Source organism: Emys orbicularis, chromosome 7 (genome assembly GCF_028017835.1).
Source record: "Emys orbicularis isolate rEmyOrb1 chromosome 7, rEmyOrb1.hap1, whole genome shotgun sequence".
NCBI lineage: Eukaryota > Metazoa > Chordata > Testudines > Emydidae > Emys > Emys orbicularis.
The window spans coordinates 99,449,758-99,475,588 of record NC_088689.1 but is presented as its reverse complement, the minus strand read 5'-3'; the positions used below and the strand labels follow the sequence as shown (position 1 = coordinate 99,475,588).

Below are 25,831 nucleotides of genomic sequence, written 5' to 3'. Positions count from 1 at the left end.
CCTCCTGCCCTTCCTTCTCAAGGCCTCTGCTCAGCTGAAAAGCCTCTTTGCCGCTCTAGCTCCTCTTCCACCAGCTCTCTATGGTTCTGCTCTATAGCACAGAACCCAGAAGGGGTTATGGAGTCTCTCAGCTCCTCGTCCGCCAGGTCTCTATGTTCTCAGGGGGAGTCCAGAACCGCTGATGGGGCCGCTCTACCCTGTTTCCCGCTACTCTCGCTGGTTTCCTGTACTACGTCTGCGGCCTACCCATCCGGGTCCTTGTGACGGGCGCATGAGCATTGCTGGCGCAGTTGGTGGCGCCATAGTAGTTGGGGGACAAGATGGCGGCTGAGGGGCTAGAGGCGGCGGGGAGCACAAGCTGTGGCGGAGCCGGGACCGAGAGGGCCCTCGGTGGGGGAAGCGAGGGCGGCGAGAGCGGCCTGGACATTGGCGGTGAGAGCGGGAAAGGGGCTGGTCGGGGTCCGGCTGGGGCTGGGAGAAGTCCCCGGCCAGGTTGCTCTCCGGGGGTGGGGGAGAGGAGCGGGCTCCCCGGGCGGGGGGAGGGAGTTCCTTTCCATGGTGACCCTGGGTTGTGGGAGGAATGACCCGGCTGGGGGGGATCCCTTTGGCGTGCAGGGAGTCCTGGAAGAGAGATGGTCCCCGGGGACACTCTCAGGAGGGGGGAGGAGCTCTTGGTATGGGGGTGGTGGAAGGAGGGAAACTTTCAAGAAGAGCGAGTGTGTCCCCCTGGGGACAGAGGGAAGAGGAAGGCCAGGAGTCTGGCTGGGGGGTGGGTCCCCCTGGGCGGCGATGGGGTCTCTCTCGGGCTAGGGGAGAGAAGTGCTCCGAGAGGAGAGCGCCTCCTGGGGATTGGGGGAGGAGGGATTCTTCAGGGGGATTCCCCGGGAAGGTACCTCTGGGATAGGACCTTGGTAGAGAGAACTGCTAGAACTGAGGAAGAACACCTCTCTGCAGTGGGACCCATGGGGTTGCTGGTGAAGGGGGGAAATGCTATAGAATAGTTCAGAGGAGAGGGGAAAGGGTGAGGTGCTTCCTGGGCTGAGGAGGGACACCCCAAAAGGGATCCCTGTATTGGGATGATCCCTGAAGTATGGCCTTCTCTGAGGAGGTGGAGGGTTTGGTAGTTAGTCTCTGGACACTTATCTCTTGCTGGTCCAACTCTGTCAGCTGGATTAGTCTAAACAGTTAACTTGCTGTGGGATAAATTTGTCGGCAGTCTGGTTACACAGCAGGGAAACTGGAGTTGGTTCGTTTCTGGGTTGCATGTAAATAGTGGACCTGTGTGGTGTTCTGTTGGAGGCCATGGGACTGATTAGTTCACCTTCTTTGTCTGATACTATGAAATGGCAATGCTTAATGGTTAGAGACTCCTGGGTTCTATTCCTGGCTCTGGGGAGGATCTAGGGGAGAGAGCAGGGGAAGCCAGGATCCCTGAATTCTAGTCTCAGCTCTGGGATGGGGAGTGAATCCTGGTAGTGAGTGCAGGAAATTGGGAGCCTGATCTCTTGAGTTCTACTCCTAGATCTCTCCCTAACTCCATTTGTGGTGTAGAGCATATTGCTTCACTTTTGTGTCTCTTTCCCCACCGTCTGTCACAGTGCAGTCGATTTTGCCCTGTGAGGCACCTTTTGCAGTATTCACACAAAAAATTTAATTCTTGACTGATGACCCAGACAGTGACATGCACCAAATTTAAGGCAGAGGGGCCTAGGTTTTCATGCAGCTACTTTACTTGTGAGTAGTTTTTTCTTCCTGCCATGGTCTGCCTGGAATTTCATTGCTTAGTTTATAAAGTGTGTTCTAAGTGGGAGAGACTCATTAGCTAGCTTTGCTGACATAGATGGACTTCAATGAAGATATTTGGTGGGATACTTGCATGAAGACGACTCACTTTCTAAAGTGCTGTAGTATATTGGGTACTTACTGGAGCAGCGGCATTTGACATCTTTGGTGCTTTATCACAGAGCAAAAGCTTGCCTCTTAAAAATGTAACCCATTTAGGTTCTACCTTATCCACAGGTGTGGGGATAGGCTCAAAACTTTAAAATTAGTTACTATTCAGAGGGCTGTGTGACCCAAGTTTGAGTTTAGTCCATTTCCTAGAGAGGCCAGGGACTGCATGAACCATGGAGACTGAACACCTTTGGAGTTAGCTCCTCTGTGTAAGGGCTGAAGTATGTTGATAGGATGAGGCAGCTTGCCCTGCTACAGCCTCTGGTGACACCTGATCTGTGGAGAATTGGAGAACTTAGGCTATGTCTTTGCTACAGACTTCTGCTGGCACAGCTCTGTTGATCAGGGGTTGTGAAGAGGTGCAATCCCCAAACGACCTAGCTGCACCTGGCAGAACTCCTATACTGGCAAAACGGTGCTTTTACTTGTATACGGTAATGGTTTTTGTTTGGGCGTTTGAAATAAGCTAGACCATAACAGTGCAGCTTTGCTGGCCTAAGCTGCATCCACACTAGGAGCCCTTTGTTGGCATAGTATACTGGGATAGCTGTACTGGGAAAATGCTCCTAGGGCCTTAGTCAACAGGGTTGTCAAGCTAGCACCTTTCACTGGAACTAATTTTGCAACAAAATGTAGGAAAAGCTAATTGGAAAAATTAGGCTCCTAGGATTTGCCAAACTGTTTCAGAGCAGCGACTAGTCCAGTATTATGTCTCTGATACTGAACAGTACCAGCTGTTTCAGAGGAAGATGCAAGAAATTGTATAGAAGGCAATTGAGGAATACAACAAAGCAGTTTGGTTTGCATCTTCACCGTGCTACTCATAACCTTCCTTATCCATCCTCCCCTTCTGTATAACACTCTAGGTATACATTCCTAGGGTAGGAATGTTGGACTGGTGGAACTCAAGAAACCTGGGTTCAGTTCCTCCTATAGTCACAAACTCGTGTGATCTAGGGCAAGTCACTTAATAGAACCTGTTCCTAAGTAAAATGGGGGTAATTCGTTTCTTACCGCACATGGGTGTTGTGAAAGATAAAAAGCCCCCATTAATGATTGAGATGCTTAGATACTATTGTGATGAGGACCATATAAGTACATAGAACTCTTGTGTCCCCACCTCCTAATCTTACCCACCCATCCTTAGTCTAATGCTCTGGGGAACAGCGGTTTCTTTCTTAACCACATTACTTGCTCCCGTATCGGTACAAATAAGACAGTGAAGTAGTTTCCAACACCAAAGAAATGTTACATTCCTTCCCAGTTTACTCAAGAGCTGTAGTTTGTATGTTAGTTTTCTTTCCAAAATATTGCCTTGTAGTAAGGTATGTGTTAATTGCAGAATGACTCTCCTTTCCAGTAATCTGTGTTGTGAAGTTAATGATGAAGAAAATATGCCAGATCATTTTGGAGTCTGCCTCCTCATCTCCCTCTTCCCAAATGTAGGATTGCTTTCTGCAATATATTCTCCAGGGCTTTGACCATCCAGTTTCAGTGGCTCAAGCAATGAGGCTTTTACCACTGATTCTTTTACAATCTGATATTTCTCCACATTAGGAGATGATTCTAGATATTCAGGTATATAGCCTGAAGTTTTTGCTCTGTTCAGTTCTGTCCTGATGCTTCTATTTAGATCCCTTTGGGCCCTCTGTAGTCCTTCTCACACAAGACAACTGCTGACTGCCTCAGATGAGAAAGAAACTTACCCTGTGGGCAGGTTATTACATAATTATCCACTGCAGGGGTTTCTTGCATTTCCCCCTCAATCATCCTGTAGTGTCTGGAGACAGGATATCAATCTAGGTCTGGTCTGGTTCTTTCTTCGGTGTTTACACCTCTCAGAAGAACAATCAGATTATCAGATATCATAGCAATGGACATGGTATAGCTATATGAACCGAAACAAGATTGAGGAGGCTTGTCTTGTTTTTTATTTTATCTACTCCAAGATAAAAGCAGAATTAAAGGCACACACCTTGGCTTCTGTTCTTTACCCAGTATGTTGACACGTACTGGGTAATGAATGTATGTCAGGGAATGTTGATACAACTGATATAGTATTTCACTGATGCATATGCTTAAAAAGATGGTAATCGTTGGCAGCAAGATAGAGAAACCTAAGATAGATCCCTCACCTCCTTACTGATCTTGATGCTGTAGGTCCCAACCAAGACTTGCTTCCAGACCCGCCAAGTGACAGTAGCAGTAAGCAGGAAGACACCAAAGCAGTGCAAGGGTGCAATGGAGTTAACGCTGAAGCCAGCGTGTCAAGGCTCAAGGACCCCTATGCAAGTGAAGAGATCTGTCAATATCCTGCCCCCGAGGAGGAACACGCAGCAGTGGCTACCCCTGTGGCAATGGAAGAAGCCTCCCTCTCATACCCTCTGGAGTTTGAGAAGTACTGGAAGGCAGCTCACGAGAATCCTCATGACTTCACGGCATGGACCGAACTGCTGCAGTATGTGGAACAAGAGGTAGGGAGTGAATTCTCTTGGTGCATGGGGCTATTAAAAAGCAAATAGCAAAATTAACAGTGGCGCAGGTGGCACCAGCTTGTGAAGTTTATAATTCTACAAAAAAGTAGCAACTCCTTTAATTTAGAAAAAAGGAATGAGTTGTCTAATAGTTAGAGAGGGTCCTGTGTGGAGAGGACTTCTGGGATCTGTTTCCAGCTTTGGGAGAAGAGTGGGGTCCAATGGTTAAAGCAGTGTGGAGGGTGGGAGTAAGGACTCCTGTATTCTATTCCCAGCTTTCAGAGGGGAGTGAGATTGAATGGTTAGCGCAGCAGATGGCTAAGGGACAGGACTCCTAGGTTCTGTTCCCAAACTCTACCACTAACTTTTGTGACAGTTCACCTATCTGTGTCTGTTTTCCCATTTGTAAGATGAATCACTTACGTGCAGTGCATATTGCTTCACCCTAATCAAGCCATCTTAAGGTCTGACAGATTCAGCTGTGCCACAAACAGAAGCAACTTCATTGAAGTCTCTGGTATTGCACCTGGTTTGTCAAGGGCTAGATTTGTTCTAGTGCCTTTGATTAATTTTAATGGGCTAATTCTTAAATAGGTATTGCAAGTTTCAGTACTAATTAGTGAGAGATTTAATGCAAGGCCCTTGCAGATCTTCAGATGAAAGATCAAATTGCCACCTGAAAGAGCATTATACAAGAGATAATCTGGAAGAGCCTAAGACTCGCTGCAAATTGATGGAGTTTCCCTTTGAAAGTGGTGTGGTAACATAGTATTTAGACACCCACAGCTTATTATATTGTAAACCCAAATTAGGGTTTGTCAAGTGCTAAGTAAGACCAACATGTTCTTGTTTGAAAACTTTCAGTCAAAACTGTTTTTCAATGGAAATTGGGGTTTTGATTAAATGAAACTTTTTGATAAAAGTGTCTGCTGTCTATGGAAATTGTTTTTGTCCCCAAAAAACAACCACCCCCAAAATCACCAACCCTGCTTGAAAACCAGAAACCTTTCAGCTGAAAACCCAAGTGTTTAATTTCTGAAGTGCACCTGCCGTGCCTCATGGAAGTTGTAGTTCGGAGATGGACAATATCTTCTGTGATTCACCGCATTAATGCAGCTGCCATGATGCACAGTGTCCCCCACAAAGAGGGGGAGACTCCAGTGCATCATGGGAGTTGTAGTCTGACTGAGAGAGCCCGTCTCATGGAGGAGAATGGGAGCATGGGACACCTGAACTACAACTCCCATGAGGCACCACAGTGACATTTCAAAATTGAAACACTTCAATTTTCAGCCAAAAACATGATATTTTGTGTGTAGGGGGACGACGACCCTTGTTTTCCTACCAGTTCTATTTGTAAGGCTGCTTTGGGGCTGGCAGGGTTTGGTTTCCAGCTCTCCCAGTTCCAGGGCTCTTCACACATGCTCATTCCCCTCCTGCTGCCCCCTCTCTGTGCAGAATCACATCTTTGCAGCACGAAAAGCCTTCGACGCCTTTTTTGCTCGCTACCCCTACTGCTACGGCTACTGGAAGAAGTATGCGGACATGGAGAGGCGCTTCGACTTCAGCAAGGAGACAGAGGAGGTAGGAGGGAGAATTATTTGGGATTTCTTTGTGCTGTGCTACAGCAGCCCTTCCAAGGTTGATTACCCCAGTGGCTAACTCCTTGTTGAATGGACCCAATGCGATAGGGCCAGGAGTTCTTCACAAAGCCTGTGCAAAAGGTCTCCCTTGGTGTCTATCACAGGTGACTTGGTAATTATATAGCAGGAATGCATTGTTTCAGCCGATAAGCAATTGTCTTTGAGAGCTCATGGAGTATGGGTGAAGTCCTGGAGGAAGGGCAAACATAGCACATATCTTTAAAAAGGGAGAAAAAGAGGACCTGTGGAATTATAGACCAATCAGCCTAACTTTGATACCCGAAAAGATATTGGAACAAATTAAACAATCAGTTTATAAGCACCTAGAAGATAATAGGATGTTAAGTAACAGCCAACATGGATTCCTCAAGAACAAATTATGCCAAAACAAACTAATTTCCTTCTTCGACAAGGTAACCGGCCTAGTGGATAGGAGAGGAATCAGCAGCTGTGATATGTCTGAACTTTAGTGAGACTTTTGACATATTCCTACATGACAGTTTCATAGGCAAACTAGGGGAAAATGCTCTACTATATGGTGGGTGCATAATTGGCTGAAAGACTGTGTCTAGTTTTTGTTCTCAAAGAGTAGTTACAAATGGTTCACTGTCAAACTGAGAGGGCATATCTAGTGGGGTCCTGCAATATCCGTCCTGGGTCCAGTAGTATTCAATATTTCCATTTATGATTTGGATGATGCAGTCGAGAGTATGCTTATAAAAATTTGTGAATGACACCAAGCTGGGAGGGGTTGCAAGCACTTTGGACAGGATTAGAATACAAAATGGCCTTGATACATTGGAGAAGTGGTCTGAAATCAATAGGATGAAATTCAAGAAAGGCAACTGTAAAGTACCACACTTTGTAAGGAAAAAATCAAACGCACAACTATAAAATAGGGAATTACTGGCAAGGCAGAAAAGAACCTGGGGGTTATAGTGGATCACAAATCGAATACGAGTCAATAGTGTGATGCTGTTGCAAAAATGGCAAATGTTGTTCTGGGGTGTGTTAACAGGAATGATGTATATAAAATGCAGGAGGTAATTGTTCTGCTGTACTCAACACTTATGTGGCCTCAGCTGGGGTACCCTGACTGATTTTTAGCACCACATTTTAAAAAAAGATATGGCCAAAATGGAGAGAGTCCAGAGGAGAGCAACAAAAACAAGAGGTTTAGAAAGACATGACTGAAAATAATTTAAAAATATTGAGCTTGTTTAGTCTAGAGAAGAGAAGACTGAGGGGAGACATAATCTTCAAATATGTACAAGATTGTTATAAAGAGGAGAGCAATCAATAGTTTTCCATGTCTACTGAGGATAGGACAAGCAGTAATTGATTTAGTTTGCAACAAAGGAGAGCTAGATATTAAGAAAAACTTTCTAACTCTAAAGATAGTTAAGCTCTGGAACAGATTATGTAGGGAGGTTGTAGAATCCCCGTCCTTGGAGGTTTTTCAGAGCAGATGAGACAAACACCTGTCAAGGATGGTCGGTGGGGGTGGCCTCCTGAGTCCCGTCCAGTCCTATTTTTCTATGATTGCCTCCTTTGGTGCTGTGCTGGTTTCCCAGGAGTTGATGGCCAATGGGGTGCTCTTCCCTGGGACTGATCTGGCACATTTCCTGAATTAACTGCACCTCTGACCCTCATCTCCTCAAGGGCACCACACTTAGGTCTCAGGCCTCCAGTAGTCCCCTTTCTCAGGGTGGAATACCACAGTTCTCTCTCTCCAGACTGGTCCTTAGGTGCAGACCCCTGCAATTTACTGTGATTGCCTCAGTAGGTCTGTCTTCAGTTACCTGCAGTTCTCAATGACAGAATTATCCAGTTACCAGCCAGTTTTTGTAAAGCAAAGTACCAATTATTCACAACAAAAGCTTATATGCATGTCTTGTTTACCAGGTGGTCACCTCTCTTCCATGTGGAGACCATGGCAGGTCTAAAATACTTTGGGTCTTCTCATGCAGTCTGATTCTATTGGTAAACATCTCGTGCCTGTCAGTTATTGAATGGTTTATGACCATATCTCAGGTCAGGGTTGTTATTTTGTGCTGCTTCAAGGCCTTTGTCTGCTAAGGCCTCTGATCCAGGTCAGAGCAGTCTCTGTGCTTTTTTCCCCCCAAGAGGTTGAATCTTCAAAAGACTTTAGTTGCATTGTTTCAGTATTAGGAATTTGTATTAGTTACCCCACTTCCTTTAGTTATTGCAGGAAGCATTCTGTACCTTACCCTTTTAGCTAGGAATATAATTGCTAATGATCACATACAGATACATACAGCACCTATGAAATCCGTCTAATAGTCTTTGAATATACCATAGCATCTTTCACATGGGTCAGATGGGAGGGAGCATTATGAAGCTTCTTTTTGTTGCTGTCATTGTCAGAACTTTTTGCTCTACAGGTGTTCGAACGAGGGCTGCAGTCCATCCCCCTCAGCATGGACCTCTGGATCCATTACATTTCTTACCTACAGGCCACCTTAGATATGAACCTTCCTGAGTCCATACAGAAGATCCACAGGTACATAACCAGAGCATCAAAAACACAGGACAACACTGTGTAAGGCATTAGGGGAGACTGTAATATTGGCTGGGTCAGTGAACTACTCGAAGATCCAGGGATCTTGCTTTCTTTGGGGTGGCTGTTTGTATTGCAGTGGTGCCTAGAGGTCAACCAAGATCTGTGCCCCATAATGCTGTGCACTGTACAGACATGTCGGGAGAGAGAGTCTTTGCCCCAAAAATGCATATAGTTTAAATAGACAAGACAAAGGGTGGAGAGGAAACAGAGGGGAAGCAACCTGCCCATGAGATGAGAATAAAACTCAGGTCTCCTGAGTGCCAGTCCAGTGCCCCACCCATTAGAGCACGCTGTCTTTCTTGTTAATGGATGTTCTTTCTCCCTTACAGCGTGTTTGAGTCAGCCGTGGCTGCTGCAGGAATGGACTTCCGCTCAGACAAACTGTGGGAGATGTATGTGGAGTGGGAGAAAGAACAAGGTGACCTGAAGGCCATCACAGCAATTTATGACCGAGTGCTCTCCACACCAACCCAGCTGTACAGCCACCACTGGGAAAAGTAAGTCTCATTCAGGATGAAACAAGTCCCTGGGTCTCAGGAACAACCACCACAGTTTGACAGTGATGGTTCCCTATTGGTGGTCTTTGCAGAGAGGCTAAGCGTTGGCTTGGGGTAGGTCATCTAAACTGACCTTCCCTCTTTCCCTAGAGGGGATGTGTTTGCAGGATAGCATAGGAGAAACTTGTATTGCATTGCTTGTACTCTATCTGAACATAGAAATTAGGCTTAATAAAGGAGTGACCGGTTGAAATTCTCTGCTCTGTGTTATACAGGAGGTCAGGCTTCAAAAGAAGGCATAAAAGCCCCGGATTAGCAGACATGGAATAATCTGGTCCCCACCTTTAGGCCCCTCCTGATGTCTAATAGTTAGAGATTGGTTTAAACCCTGAAGCCTGAGGTTTAATATTCCTTCCACAATATTTATTGTCGTTAGTTATTACAACTCTGGATTTTCTTGATATCCATATAAGTATCCATTCTCTCTTTTAATCTGGTGGAGTTTTTGGCCTATTCTGTAGACAGAGGACTACTCTTTCTATGGCTCAGTGTGGAATTTACTATTGAGGTTAAATTCACACAAAAAATCACAAAAATTTCTCTTTTGCAACATGTAAATCGTCCCAGATTTTCTGGGACAGCCCCCTGCACGTCCTTCTCCCAAGTTGCCCAGTTCCTAGCTGTAGAAGTTGATGGTTGTCATTTTTTGTAAGGCAGATTTTTCCCCTTCCTGCAGCATCTGAGTGCCTCACAATCTTTTAATGGCCTCACAATTCGTGCCCCCACCCCCTCAAGTGAGGTAGGGTGGTGCTGTTATCCCATCCTACAGATGGGGAGCTGAGAGACTAAGTGACTTGCCCAGGTTCACACAGGAAGTCTGAGGGAGCAGACAATTGAACCCAGTGCCCTAACCACTGGACAATCCTTCCTCTCAACCCACTTGCTGCCAATTTGAGTAGTTGAGCTGTGGAACTCTCTGTGGCAGGACAGTGGAGGCAGAGAGCTTGCTAAGTCTGGGGAAAGGATTAAACACGCTTAGTGATTCTCCATCTTCAAGGCACGAGCTGATTGCTAACTGGATCAGAGAGGGAGGTGGGGAGTGTAGGTTGTCACATGTACGTACACATGCAGTGTTGTATCAAACTGTTACGCATTAAGGAGCATTTTCCTCTGGAGCACCCCACGCTGTTTACTCCGAGCAAGAGACCACACTGTCCATCTTGTCTGATACAGCGGACACTGGGCTGCTCTGATACAACTGGAGGTGAAGACGAGAGATGCAAGATGGCTCAGTGGTTAGGGTGCTAGCCTGGGACTGGTGAGACCTGGTTCAGTTCCCAGCTCTGCCAGCCAGGGTACCGGTACCTGAGCTAGCTAGATCAGAGCTAGCTTGAGTAACAGGAGTGAAGCTCTGGCAGCACAGGCTAGTCCCATCCACCTGGGATCTTGGGTACATACTTAGGTGGCCACCACCCATGCTTCTGTGGCTTCACTGGTGTTGTTACTTGAGCTGGCTTTGATCTAGCTGGATCGCCTCCTGATTGCAGGGTAGACCTCTCCTTAGTCTCTCTCTGCCTGAGTTCCCTATCTGTAACATAGGGATAATAGCACTGTCTTACTTCACAGGAGTTTTTCAAAGATAAATCCATTAAAAATTGTGAGGTGCTGTGATACTGTGGTAATGACCTAAGAAAAATGACACACAAATTGGTGCAGATGCCTCCAAATTAGCTTGCAGTATAAAATCAGATGGCTGAGTGGGACACCACTTCAGGCAGACATGTGACCTGATTGGGTACAGCTGTTCCTCGGTTTTAGACTCTCCTGAGCAGTTTAAATGACCAGGTTTAAAAGTCCTCCTCACTCTGACTTGAGTGGGCTTTGGTATCCATCATCAGCTGTTGTTCCTTCCTCCCATGCCTCAGGTTCAAGGAGCATGTGATGAGCAACTCCCCCAAAGACATCCTGTCTGCAGAGGAGCTGCTCTGGTTGCAATCCAAGATCACCACGGACACGGTACAGAAAGGTGTGGAGACAGAGGTGGAGGAGGTGCCGCCTGGGGAAGACCTGCCTCCGGGGGTGGAAGTGAAGTCCGAAACAGGAGCAGATGCCCAGGTACCACGCTTCTCAGCCTCCTACCCAAATGATGCAGACTTTGACAGTTATTCTGAGCTGACATCTGCTGTCAGGGTGGGTATTGTTGTTGTTTATTATTTGTGTTATGGTAGCACAGAGAGGCCCTGAACAATGTTGGGGGTGGGGCTTATTCTGCAGGGTGCTGGACAAACACTTAGTGAGAGAATCCCTGCCCATCCCCCCAGAAAAGAAGTTAGAATCTAAATAGACAAAGGGTAGGGGGTGAAATGGAGGCAAAGACAGGAGAAGGAACTTTTCCAGAGTGTCACAGCGGTAAATGACAGCCAGGAATAGTAGTCCAGTCTATCCTGATGCCCAGTCCAGTGCAGTATTCACTCTTGAATAGACCTGGAGCGATTGCTGCAGACTTGACTATTCTTCCCCCGTCAAGAGCCCGCCCTATGCTGCATTGCATTTTATAGACTGCTCAGTGCAATCTGAGATTTCCTCCGTTTTTGTATGCAAAGTCCTGCACAGTACTCAAGGTTTTCACTTTGGAGCGTTTTCCCATCCTGGAGAACTGCAGGAATTGGAGGTAGTGACCTCAGCGTGGATTGCCAGTGTGAGCCATTGCCTTTGTACCCCAGCATGGTGGAAAGGATTAAGATGTGAAACATAGATCCTTGTTACTAAAGATGCCCTGGCAGTTCTTGTCAAAGACAGCATGTGATCCTCCCTCTCCTGGCCATATTCCAACATATTCCAGCTACGTGCTGGCTCTCTGAAATTCCCCCCTTTCAATTTAATTTGAATTAAGGAGTCTATTTCACCGACTGTCTTAAAGTGTTAGGCAGCATGGCTGTGTTTCACCTCAGGGCAGCCATGTTTAGTGATCCTTTCACACATGACTTCTTAAGATCTAAATGAGATGGAAGATGCTATAGAAACATAAGGTTATCACCATCTCTTTGCTCTGGTTCCTTTTCCAGGGAGACCTGGACCAGGACAAGATCCGGGAGCTCGTTATCTCCATCCGGCAGCAAGTGTACACCCAGAATGAGGCGGAAGTCAGCAAGCGCTGGAACTTTGAGGAAGGGGTAGGTAACCATGGACTCAGCTGTAGGCAAGGCTCCACGGCATGGACTAGGTGCTTAGCAGCATCCACTATCTGAGCTGATACCCCAGTCCCTATGTGCAGAAGCCTCAAATTCTGTTCGGTGAAGAGGAAATAACGTGCATTGTTTTGGCAGGAATTCACAGACGTTCTTGTGGGTTCTCTGTTTCGCACAGGCCATCTCTTATGGAGAGATAGAAAGCCAGAGGGGATGGCCAGGTTAGGTTAGACTAGGGGTGGGCAAACTTTTTGGGCCGAGGGCCACGTCTGGGTGGGGAAATTGTATGCAGGGCCGGGGCAGGGGGTTGGGGTGTGGGAGGGGGTGTGGTGTGCAGGAAGGGGCTCAGGGCAAGGGATTGGGGCAGAGGAGGGGTGCGGGGTGTATGAAGGGGCTCAGGGAAGGGGGTTGGGGTGCAGGAGGGGTGCAGACTGCGGGAGGGGGCTCAGGGCAGGGGGTTGGGGTGCAGAATGGGTGTGGGGTGCAGCAGGGGGCTCAGGGCCGGGGGTTGGGGTGCACAGGGGTGTAGGGTGCAGCAGGGAGCTCAGGGCAGGGGGTTGGGGTGCAGGAGGGGTGTGGAGTGTACGAGGGGGCTCAGGGCAGGGAGTTGGGGTGCAGGAGGGGTGCGAGGTGCAGGCAGGGGGCTTAGGGCAGGGAGTTGGGGTGCAAGGTGCAGGAGGGGTTCGGGCTCCGGCTCGGCCCCGCTTACCTAAAGCAGCTCTGGGGTAGCAGCGGTGCGCACCGGGGCCAGGGCAGGCTCCCTGCATGGCGCGCCGCTCCAGGAAGTGCTGCGGCCCCTGGGGGTGGGAGAGGCGGAGGGCTTCACGTGCACTGCCCTTGCTGCGCCTCCAGGTACCTCCCCCGAAGTTCCCATTGGCCGCGGCTCCCTGTTCCCAACCAATGGGAACTGTGGGGGGTGGTACCTGGAGGCAATGGCAATGCACGGAGCCCTCTGCCCCCCCCCCCCCCCCCCGCCCTTCTGAGAGCGGCGCGGGGCCCACGGTGCCACGGGGGGCAATCCCGCGGGCCGGATCCAAAGTCCTAAGGGGCTGGATCCGGCCCGCAGGCCGCAGTTTGCCCACCCCTGGGTTAGACATACCTAGACTTCCCCTGGTGGAATCACTCCTTCATCCTTCTGAAGTAGCAACGCTGAACATGGAGCTGTAGTGGGGGGCTTGTAGTCATGGGGCCTTAACCTGAGCTCCTGTTTTTACACAGACATAAGATTTCACAGCGCTCTTTGTAATGGAGATATCTGGCCAAAATTTTCTTCCCTTGCTGCTGTGTACTCAGGGTTTCTCATCTCACCCCCCAAAGGTGGCTACATTTGCTGCCTGGGTAGCATTTTGCAAACTGTAGGGAGATAGATGAGGGATGTACCATCATGGTGCCCTTCCATCAGCTCCTTCCTGGGTTGAATGCTGTTCTGAATGTCTGCTCTACAATATTGTATCTTTATTGTAACATCTAAGGATCCTAGTCAGGGCTCCATTGTACAAGGCACTACATGCAATACCTGCCCCTGAGAACTCGCTCTCTAGGTTAGCTCTCCCCCACCATCCTGTGCCTGAGTCTGCTTCCTCTGCAGCCCCCCTCCTATCTGTCTTGCGAACCTCTGTTTATTCCTCCCCATCCCAAACATTTTGCAGATCAAGAGGCCATACTTTCATGTCAAGCCGCTGGAACGAGCACAGCTGAAGAACTGGCGTGACTATCTGGACTATGAGATCACCAGTGGCTCCCACGAGCGCACCATTGTGCTTTTTGAGCGCTGCGTCATTGCCTGTGCCCTCTACGAGGAGTTCTGGATCAAGGTGAGCCCCTTCTCGCTTCCCCCTCCTCCCTGGGGGTTGCGCCGCATATCTGAATCCTGCTGACTTCACTCTGAAGATGGGCGGCGCTCCTCCCCTCCTCCCCACACAATCCTCCATCTCTGCTCCTAAGGCAGTTAAGAGGATGCTCTAAAAAATCTCCTTAATGGCTATGTGTTGTCTTAGCCCTGGAAGATGGATCTGTTAGTTTACCGTATTTCCTCATTCACAGAAGACAGGCAGGAGATAAGCCAAAGCCTCGTTGCAGTCCCAAATGTTCAACAATGCCATGACTAGGAGGGTGGATTGGCTTTGGATGGAGGTAGCAGGCCTTGGGAGGATTTGTGTCCCTATTCTGCAGCTGATAAGAGCAAATTTTAACTTGAATACCCCTGCTGGTTTTTAAAAAAATGGCTGTGGGTAAAGGGGGGAGCATCTGCTAAATCCCCGGGGCACACTGGCCTACAGGGCTTAGCAAGCCCACCCCTTGGGACAGCAGCTCAGAGCTGGAACAGAATGGTTGGGTGCAGTCTCTTGTTTCACTGGTTTAAAGTAGATTGGCTTCGCCCTCTAGCACTTAGGCAGGGTCTAGTAATTCTGCTCCCCTTTAGCCTTGGGCAGAGTCCCCTAGCCCTTGGATTAAGCCAGCAGCATCTTGTAGGGGTGGGGGTATTAAATGCCCCCTGGGAATCAGAGAGTTAATTCTGCACCAGGGCATGAGATTCCTCTCCCCACCCTGGCTGCTGCCCACATTACTTGTGCAGTCAGCATGAGTTCAGGTGGTGCTCTCTTACGGATTTCCAAACGTTTCATTTATTTTTTTTTATTCTGCATGTATATTGTGGAGCAAAATTCTAACACCCTTCTTTTAAATTCCGTTGCTGCTTTTTATCTGCCCGTGTTTCCTACCTGCCTAAGAGGGTGCAGGAAATTCTGAAGAGAGGTGTGTTAAGCCCCTTAACGTGAGTGCACCATAACCTTCTCAATACAAGCTGATGTAGCAGACTTTCATACATTCTATGCCACAGGAAGTGGGCAACCTTAACGCATCCATGTCCTCTTTGTATCCCCCGACCCCTTTTAATCTAGTACACGAAATACCTTGAGAACCACACTGTGGCTGGGGCCAGGAGCGTCTTCCAACGAGCTTGTGGCTACCACCTCCCCAGGAAGCCCAACATCCACCTCCTGTGGGCTGCATTTGAAGAGAAGCAAGGTCAGAGGAAACTTACCCTAGCTGCACCCCTCTGCTGATTTGCTGGCCTGAGAAGCCCTTGGTTAGCTGGAAGTTGACTTAACTAAGCAGTTCAATAGCGGGGGAGGTGATAGAGTTTCTCATTGACATTTCACTAAGCCACCCAACCCTGTTTTTGTGTGTTCACAACCAGCCTGCTCAGTAACTCTTATTGAAAGATTGAGGCCAAATCTTAAGGGGCAGACATGACTGGTTCAGTTCTGAACTCTAAATTAGCTCTTCATGTGCTAGTCTCTCCCAGAGTGCTTAGCGAGCAATAGAATCTGGGAATGCTGGGCTAAGATTTTCAAAATCAGTTAGTGAGTTTTGAGTGCCCAGCGTGACACCTGATGTTTTCTTAGAGGTAGAGTGCTTAGCAATTTGAAAATCCAGGCTCCTTTAAGATGTCTCAAGTTGAGCAAAATCACTAGTCATTTCTGTAAATCTTGGCTCTGGCTCACTTTTCTATAAACTCACATGTAAGTTGGGATAGTCCACCTGGGTGTGTGTCTTCAAACCCCCAGCAGAGAAGAGCCAGAAAAATGATTTGAGAGTTGGAAAAAATTATTTAGAGACTTAAGGAGCTCAGTCTCTTTAGCTTATCAAAAAGATCAAGAAGTCATTTAATTATGGTGTATATAAGTACCTTCAGGGGTGGGGGGAGAGAAATACTGGATACTTAAAGGGCTCTTTAGCATAGTGGAGAAAGGCAGAACAAGACCCAGTGGCTGGAAGTTAAAGCCAGACCAATTCCAATTAGAAATAAGGCATGTTTTTGACAGGATGATTAACGATCAGAACAAACTCCCTAGGGAAGTGGTGGATTCTCCATCTCTTCAGGTCTTCAAATGAAGACTGGATGTCTTCCTGGGAGATGCTTGTCAATTATAAGTCTGTGCGCTCCACACAGGGGGAACTGGTTGATTCTCCAGCCTATATTATACAGGAGGTCAGACTAGATGATCTAATGGTCTCTTTTGGCCTTAATCTGTGAACTGCTGCCTAGTAAGAGACATACAGAAACCTAGGAGCTTCTTGGCCAGAAACCCTTTGCTTTAGCTGTGTCCATGTGTTTAAAATGTGTTCTTGTCAGATTTATATTGATTTCAATTGCAAATATTGGCCTGTACCATGTTTAAATTGCAAAGCCAAGACCATAATGTGTATCCGTGATGGTGCGCTATCCCCTTCAGTCTTTACAGGCTTAAAGCGGAGGTTAGATGATTTGGAAAATGCCGCTAAACCCTTTAAGCCCCCTAGTGTGGTAAGTTTTTTGCCTTTGAAATGAGTGAGACTCTCCTACAACAGATTTAAAGCAAAATAAATATAGCCTCTAAATTCACTGAGCACCACATGTGCTTGCCATGCTGCCTGCCTTCACTGCCACTGTCACTTCTTTCTCTCTCCCCTCCCGCATCTGTGCAGGAGACCTGGAGGAGGCACGTCGCATCTTGAAGTCTTATGAGGAGTCCATCCCTGGGCTGGCTATGGTTCGTCTGCGGAGGGTGAGCCTGGAGCGGCGACATGGCAACCTGGAGGCAGCTGAGGCTCTGCTGCAGGAAGCCATACGAGACAATGAGGGGATGCCCCTGGCCTCATTCTATGCCATCAAGCTGGCCCGACAGGTGTTGAAAGTGCAGAAAAATCTAATAAAGGCTCGGAAGGTTCTCATGGAAGCACTAGAGAAAGACCCGGTGAGATTTTGGGATGGGGAGGGTGACGTTCCCAAGAAGACAATGCATTAGGGTTTCTTGTTGAGATAGTGTCTCTCTCCAGGAGGGAACAGATGCTGTGGAAGACTGTTCTGCATAATTGCATATTTTTATTAGTGTATTGATTGCATCTAGGCTCCAGCGAAGATTGAGGGGGTGCTAGGCACTGCACACAGACCGTGACCAAGATTTGAGGGTCATCTTTCTGTGGTGCTGGGCATTGCACAGGCACCTACTGAGAGAGAATCCCTGCCCCAGAGAGCTCACAGGCTAAGTAGTCAAGCTTAGTGAGGGGTGACACAGTGACTCATGACTGTGAGTGCCAACCTCAAGGCAGACACCCCACACTAGTGGTGTTTTCTATAATTAAATTTCACCAACCCAGTAACAAATGTGAACTCCTGGATCACTATAACGGTCTTACCATGGAGTCACAGATGGTCCCCTTAGACTCTACAGTCTATCTTGCCACCCACACAAACTGGACTTAGTGCTAAATGGTCACTTACCCCAAAAATCACACTACATTCAGGTTGCTTCCGGTCCCAAGAGACCAGTCACTTAACCCCAGATCGATTGGTACCCTAGATCTTACACCAAAGACAATGCCTATAGCCAGTCCTTTAATAAACTATCTAAAGGTTTATTAACTAGGCAAAAGAAATAAGAGAGTATTTACAGGTTAAAGCAAGCAAATATACACACAAATGAGTTACCATGTAAATCCTAAGAGTGACAGAATTAGTCATCTGTCAATTCAAAGTGTCTTTGAGGGCAGACCCAGGAGGCAGACACTGGAGATCTCTGGCTTCAGTTTAGAGTCTCTGGCCCTGTCAGAGTTCAAACAGCCAAAGAGATGGAAAATTTTCCTGTGACGGTTTTCTTTCCTTCATTCAGCTTCCAAGTCCATAGGACAAGTTTCCTTGTATGTAGCATTTTCCAGGTGCAATAGGGCCATTAACCAGTCCATTGTATTGTGATATTCCTTGATGGCCTATCTGGGTGGGTGAGACAATTCCCTTGCTCTGAAATTGTAAACTCAGGCATGGGAATTGTCCCACCCACCCATCCAGAAGGGCTATCAAAATCAGATGGGCCATCAAGGAAGGGGGTGTTGCGGGGCAGCGATCAGCATCCAGGTGATCATTTTCAAAATTATAAAGTAAAACTTACATATTTTCTTATAGCATGGAAAACAGACATTGCAAGTGAGATTAATGAATGCAGCAATTTACAAGCATTTCATAGAGTCTAAACACTAAATACATTCTTATAAGACTAATACCTATTTTGAGCAAAACAAACATACAGGTGAACTGGTCTGGTCTTCAGCTATGGGTTTGTTGATTCTTAGCTTATGCCTGCAGCCTGGGCAGGAGCTGGCATCTGTGGCCTGCCAGTGTCACAAGGGAACTGAGGCACTGAGAAAGGAAAGGATGTGCCTGTGGTGGCAGAGCAGGGACTAGAACCCAGGTATCCTTATTCCCAGTGTTCCAGTCACTAAACTACACTTCTGCCCGACTCTTGGAGTGGCCCAGTCAAACAACTTCTAATATGAGAGCAGTCAGGTCGAGGGTTTATGGGAGTGTGGGGTGTGGTAAGCAAGGATCAAAGGGCAACAACCAACCATTAGCCATTTTGGCTTCTGTTAGTGACAGGGTCCTGGCTGAATTCCAGGTTAGACCAGTCCATTCTGCCTCACTAAATCTACTTTCCTCCTCCCCACACACACACTCTGATACTTGCATCTGAGTGTGGGATTCTTTTGCTGCTTGTACTAAATCGTGGTGTGGTATTTTTGTGTGGGTCAACAGCTGTTGCGCTCCAGTACCATAGATAAACGATGAAGCACTTCAGGATGAAAGGAGCTGGGGAATTTTTTGAGTGCAGAAGAGACCTCTCCATAATTCCTGGAGCTGAGGGACATGTATCCTTAGTTCTCAGAATGAAGACTGAAGCAGGAAGATTTCAACAAGACTTTCCCGGTGCCTTCTGAACATACCTTTTCCACCTGGACCAGGCACCACATCTCTGATCTCTCCCTCTTCCCTGTGTCACACAGGAAAATGCGAAGCTCTACACCAACCTCCTGGAGATAGAGTTCAGCGCCGATGTCAGGCAGAATGAAGGCAACACCATGAACTGCTTTGAGAGAGCCCTGAGCAGTGGCCTCCCTGAGGAGACGAAGATTGTCTTCTCACAGCGCAGAGTGGAGTTCCTTGAGGACTTTGGGTCCAGCATACACAGGTAAGAGAACACCCTGTCTGCTGTTTCTGAGACCCTCACCCCTTGGGTACAAAAAGTCAGATAATACAGTAACTCCTTGCTTAACGTTGTAGTTATGTTCTTGAAAAATGCGACTTTAAGCGAAACGATGTTAAGCAAATCCAATTTCCCCATAAGAATTAATGTAAATAGGGGGATTAGGTTCCAGGGAAATGTTTTTCGCCAGACAAAAGACACATACATATACAGTACAAGTTTTAAACAATTTAATACTGTACTCATCAATGCTGACTTTGAAGCTTGGTTGAGGTGGTGAAATCAGAGAGTGAAAGAGGGTAGATCGTCTGGCTGCTCCTCTTGCTGTTCTTTCCAAAGTACCAGGGGGTGGTCAACCCCAGGCCCTGCCCCCACTCCACCCTTGCCCCACTCTTCCTGCCCCTGCACACACACACACCCCCGAGCGCATCACGTCTTGCTCCTTCCCCTTCCCCCCCCCCCAGCCTCCTGAACGTCGCAAAACAGCTGATTGCTGCGGGCAGGAGGCGCGGGGGGAGGGGGGAGTTGCTGATCCACGGGGCTGCCAGAGGGCGGGGGGGCGTGGAGGGGAGTTGATTGGGGGGCTGCCGGCCCACCCTGCTTCCAAGCCCGCACGGCCAAACAAGCAGACATTACGCAACTTTAAATGAGTATGTTCTCTAATAGAGCAGTGATGTAACAGCATTAACTGGGATGATGTTAAGTGAGGAGTTACTGTACCTAACTCTTGTACGGTGCTTTTAATCAGTAGAGCCCAAAGCTGGCAGGTATAATTATCCCCATTTTACATATGGGGAAACTGAGGCATAGATCGTGGACGTGACTTGCCCAAGGTCACCCAAAAGGCCAGTGGTAGAGTTGGTAATAGAACCAAGGTCTCCTGCATCCCAGTCCAGAGTACTATCCACTAGGCCACACTGCCCCCCGTCCCAGTGTCCATAGAGGGGAGTGTTCTTGGGGTTCTCCTTCTCTGGTGAAAGGTACCTGATTGATGGCTCTAGAGAATTAAGCCCTCTATTCTTACACCCAGAATCCTCTAGCCTGGAACTGACTTTGGGTTAATTGCATCCACAAACATCAGATCAGTCACAGTGTGGCTAACGCCAGCCCCTTGCCCTTGAATTACCACTAGGGATCGTAGTTGAGACTTGATGGCCTAATCTTCCATCTTTCAAATCTGCCAACAAGGGAGACAATCATTCTTTCATAGGTTATAAAGCCAGAAGGGACCACCAGTAAATACCCATTTTGTTGGGGGTAAAGACTTGGCTCAAGTGGTTGGAGTTTAGCATGCCACTTCTATTCCCACCTCTGCTAGGGAGTACCAGGGGCCAAACGAAGCTTGGGGCAAAACAAAGCATGTTCAAAGTTAGAGGGACAAAGCTTTCTCTTCTCACCAGTGCAAACTTTGGTAAAATCACTGAAACACACACAGCAAGTTCTCCTGTTCTTAACCATCTGTCCCCTTCTGTCTTCCCAGCTTGCTGACAGCGTATGATGAACACCAAAAGTTCCTCAAACACCAGATGACCAGGAAAAGAGCCCCTGAAAATGGGTAAGGCACAGATGCTACCAGATTTTAAACAGTCTCTCATACATTGGGAAGTGTCATGAATAGAGAGGAGGGTCAGAATATTATATAGGAAGAACTAGATCAGGGTGGCCAAACTTACTGACCCGCCGAGCCAAATATGACAATCTTCAGAAGTTCGAGAGCCAGGGAATGCCTCTTGGGGCTTCAGCCCCGCTCTTGTTGAAGCGCCAAGCCCCGGCAAGCGCGCCCCACGGCACTGAAGCCCCAAGAACCCCTCCCCGCTGGGCAGAAACCAGAGACGATGCTCCTCCCCGCAGCTCCCATCTGTTTGCTACTGCCTCTCCACGTGGAGCTAACACCTGGGACCTGCGGGAAGGGGTTGTTGAGGGTAAGGGGGGGCATGCCTTGGGTGTGTGACTCAAGCTGTTGCGGGAGGGGAGGAAGAACCTTTAAATTGTGCCCCCAAATCTCTGCAGGCACCAGTTATCTTTGGCAGAAGCCTCTAGCCCCACCACCCCGACGCAGGGCAGAAGCCCCGAGCTCTCCCCCCAGCCTGGTAGGTGGAGAATAGGGGGGAAAGTAGGGGGCTCAGTGAGCCACATTTTAACTATAAAAGAGCGACGCGTGGCTTGCGAGGTACAGTTTGTCTATTTCAGGGATGGCCAGTCTTGAGGACTGGAGTAATAGAAATGGGATGAAATTTAATAGTACAAAGTACAAGGTTGTGAATTTAGAAACTAAGGCCTGGTCTACACTAACCCCCAAATTCGAACTAAGGTACGCAACTTCAGCTACGTGAATAACGTAGCTGAAGTCGACATACCTTAGTTCGAACTTACCGCGGTTCAGACGCGGTCCACACGCGGCAGGCAGGCTCCCTGTCGACTCCGCGGTACTCCTCTCGCCGAGCTGGAGTACCGCAGTCGACGGCGAGCGCTTCCGGGATCAATTTATCGCGTCCAGACCAGACGCGATAAATCGAACCCGGAAGTTCGATTGCCAGCTGTCGAACTACCGCGGTAGTGTAGACCTGGCCTAATACTTTCTGCTATAAGCTAGGTGCTCATCAGTTGGTAATGAGGAGGAAAAGATGTCAGTGTATTAGTCAATCACAGAATTACTGAGAGCAATCAACGTGATGCAGCCATGTAAAGGGCAAATGCAATACCATCAGGTGAGAGATTTACAGTAGAGATAGGGAAGTAATAATGTCATTGGACAAGACATTTATAAGACCTCATCTGGAATACTGTGTACAAGCCTGATCACCTGTGTTCAAGAAAGATGAATCCAAAGTGGAATGTATGCAGAGAAGGGCTCCTAGGATGATGGGAATGAGAACCAGTCTTATGAGCAGAGACTGAAAGAACTGGGCTTGTCTAACGTGGCAAAACGAAGGCTGAGAAGGGATCTGATGGCTCTCTATCAATACACTGGGAGATAGACCTCAGGGAGGAAGAAGGGCTGTCGAGGCTAAAGGACAATGATGACACAAGAACAAATGGAGATAAACTGGCCAAGAATAAATTTAGGCTGGAAATTAGAAAGGTACTAACAATCAGAGGATTGATATTCTGGAACAGTCTGCCAGTAGAGGCAGTGGGGACAAACAACCAAACTAGTTTGAAGATGGACCTTGATAAGTTTATAAACAGGATTGTAACATGAGGTTGCCTGTGATCCAATCCATGCTATTTGACACAGGAGGCTCCTTCCAGTCCTGATTGCTTTATGGTGCACCAGAGCTGTCAGTATCTGATCTTGAATGCCACCCTGCTCAGTTAAGACTCCTGCTTGCCAATTGTTGTACGCAGACTAAAAAGCAGCATTTTTGATGATTGACTTCCTTAATGAAGTAATGCTCATCCCAGAGCCCAGACAAGGATGTGCTGTGTACCATACTAGGTTTCCTCTCTCTGATTCCAGACCCCTCTAGGTCCTGTGCTATGAACTGAGTTACTGATTGCATTTTAATTTTTTCCCCAGCTGCACTGACGAACCAGAAGACAAAAAGCTGAGAGCTGAGGACTCTCCTGGGATGGTCAACCCTGCGGTCACTACTGCAGGCATCCCACCACTGATGGGTGGAGATATGAGTACCAATCCAGCAGCCGCTTATAACTATAGCACCTGGTATCAGGTCAGCAGTGTGGCACTAATGCGGTTTTCTGAGCCCTGTATGCTAATGCATCTGGCAGGATTGAAATAAATGTGTGTGACATGTTTCCATGTCCATTCCCTGTTCTAGCAGAACAGCAGCTCTACTATAGTTCAGGTTGCGAGTTGCTTAACGGTTAAGATGATTGCTATAAAATCTGCATGGTGATTCAGATTGTCTTGAACTTGCTGTGTCTCACAGGGATGTGGGGATAGGGTTAGTGGGTCAAATTTGGATGTTAAACAGTGGAGAAGTAGGCTGTGTTGCAGAGGTGCTGAGAGATTTTTTTTTTTTTTTAAAAGAGGGAATTTAAATGCCTAAAAATGTTAAGGTTGCCTTTGTGGTGTCTTGTGCCCTTCCAGAATTTGGAGAATGGCTAAGTTTAAACCACAGAACACCAGGAAATGAAGAGTTAAGGTACATCCCCTGTCCTTCCCCACAAAGCAGCCTTAACTCTTTCCTCTTTGAGCAATGCTCTACCATGCCAATAACACCCATACTAGCACTCTCCCTTCACAGATGCTACAGAGCACATGAGCACTGTAGGACCCTGTCTGATAGCACCTTTTTGCTAAGGCAATCCTTGCATTTGGTCAGGTGTGCTGAACAAGAGGTACTTACACTCAAACACAAACCACTTCAGATTTGCTAAATGTTACCTCCCCTTCACTCTTGCCATGAGGATTCCTTCTGAGACATTGCCTTCATTTATCCTTCACAAAGCCTTAGAGACCACAGACTACCAACAAAATCCCTATGGCAAGAAGACACCCTTGTGTACCTCTGTTGACACAACCTGCAGAACTCAGCACTGAAAAGAGGCATACTTAATCCCTCAAGGTACTGTGCACCTCTCATATCACAGTAACAGATCTGCAAAGATGCTCCAACCAATCCCTTCACCATTCATTTAGCTACATCTAACACTGAATGCAGGTGGTGTGCATACAGATAAATGCTGGAATTTGGATCTCTGGAAAACACAATGGCACTTTCTCTTAGAACTTCCTTGTATCTCCTTATTGTAAATTCATAGTTTTTAAGATAAGCAATGAAAATTGGATCTTCTAGTCTGACCACCTGTACAACACAAGCCAGAGAATTTCACCCAGTTACCTCTATATTGAGCCCAATAACTTGTGATTGACTAAAGCATCCAGTCTGGATTCAAAGACCTGAAGAGATGGAAAATCCACCATATCTCTTTGTAATTTTATTCTTCACCACCGCCCTTACTGATCCATTCCTAGGAGCTATTGCCAGCTGCAGGGTAGTGGGCAGAGTTAAGTTTGCATTGAAGAGGTAATATGTGCCTTAGTCCTGTATTTTCTGGTTTTAAAAGGTTTTTGGTTAGTCACTTTGCACATTCTGGAAGAGCACGAGGCAGGGCTGGGCAACCCTGAACTGTGTGTTAACGAAGTTCTGGGGTCTTTAATAAAGGAGAGTGTGGTCTGGTGATCGGATCAAAGGGCTGGGGTTCAGGATTCCTGGATTCTATTCCTAGCTTGGAGAGTTTTCTGATGGTTAGCAGAGGGACTGAGAGTTAGCCCTCCTGTGTTCTAGTCCCAGTACTGGAAGGGGAATGAGCTTTTGTGGCTAGAACAGGAAGTCAGGGCTCTCAGGTTTTATTCCCACCTCTACCACTGACTCACTGACCTTGGGCAAGTTACTTGCCCTGTTCTTCTCTTTCTCTCTCTCTCTCCTCCTCCTCCCCCCCGGTTTTATTTGCCTATGGGATTTGCTCCACAACTACACATTCTTGGCCTCCATAAGATGTAAACCTCCCTTCTCCAGCCTCAATAACTGATTCATGCTATTGCAGGATATGGGACTAAATGAATCATTGGTCTGATCCAGCATGGCAGACTCTTCACTTTCCTATCCTCATCCAGTGTTACTGTGAGCTGTTTAAGAGTGGTCATATTGAACTCCAGAGGTGGATGAAGTGCTTCCTTTATGTATAGTGTTTGGATCCTTTGGGTTAAGGGTGCTATAGAAATTTAATTCTTTATGGTGGCCTCACTGTCAAAGGAATTTCCTTAATGCTGGGGGAGAAGTTAGTCTCATGCTTTGCCCCACTCTGACAATAACTATGTTCTCTCTTCTGTTTCAAATGTAGAACTACGGCGTCTACGGGTATCAAAATCCATGGAACTACAGCCACTATTACTCTCAAAGCTGAAAGTGACAGTGTGAAATGCATGACCAGTTCAAAAGTTCAAGGAGTAGCCACTTTACACTTGCTTCCAAGAAAACAAGAAGTGAAAGGAAAAGTGGCTGTTGACTCTCTTTGTAAGAGAGGGAAACTGAACTGCCTTGTTAAAAAGCCCCATTTCTCCTCTCATTGCAGTGAGCTGCCCTAACTCCTTCCTTAGCCCACATTATGAACCAGGTTAGATCATGTCTAGCCTTCACCTCCAATGGCAGCCACAGAGTGGGCACTGCCTCTTTGCACTGAACTGATCTCTTTTTAGATGGAAATGTCTAAGAATCCCTTCCTGTATACAGTGAACTCACACTGGCCTCATTGCAGACACAATGGGATCCAAAAGCTGAACTCATTTGGCAGCAGCAACAAGGAACAATCCCTTATTGGAGCTCATAGAGCAGAACTTTTTTTTTTTAATTAATTTTATTGCAACAGTCACCCAGGGAAGGGTCATTTTGTAAACTTTTCCTGTACATTTCATGTGGTATAAATAAATGTGCAATTAATCAGACGTTCTTCAGCACAGCAGAGGATGGAGTTTTGTTAACTTTCACATGGATGTTATAGTACAG

General features: G+C 47.3%; 1 protein-coding gene across 1 annotated transcript; it reads left to right on the top strand.

Moving 5' to 3' along the window:
• The first annotated feature begins 320 nt into the window (after positions 1-320).
• Positions 321-25,769, top strand: LOC135880794 (pre-mRNA-processing factor 39-like). The gene is made up of 14 exons (XM_065407135.1): positions 321-432; positions 4,114-4,427; positions 5,886-6,011; positions 8,476-8,594; positions 8,984-9,151; positions 11,077-11,341; positions 12,217-12,324; positions 13,989-14,153; positions 15,240-15,366; positions 16,810-17,078; positions 19,159-19,343; positions 20,839-20,913; positions 22,879-23,032; positions 25,170-25,769. Exons 1-14 carry the CDS (start codon positions 321-323, stop codon positions 25,230-25,232), a joined length of 2,250 nt encoding a protein of 749 aa, XP_065263207.1. The 3' UTR covers positions 25,233-25,769.
• The last annotated feature ends 62 nt before the right edge of the window (positions 25,770-25,831 follow it).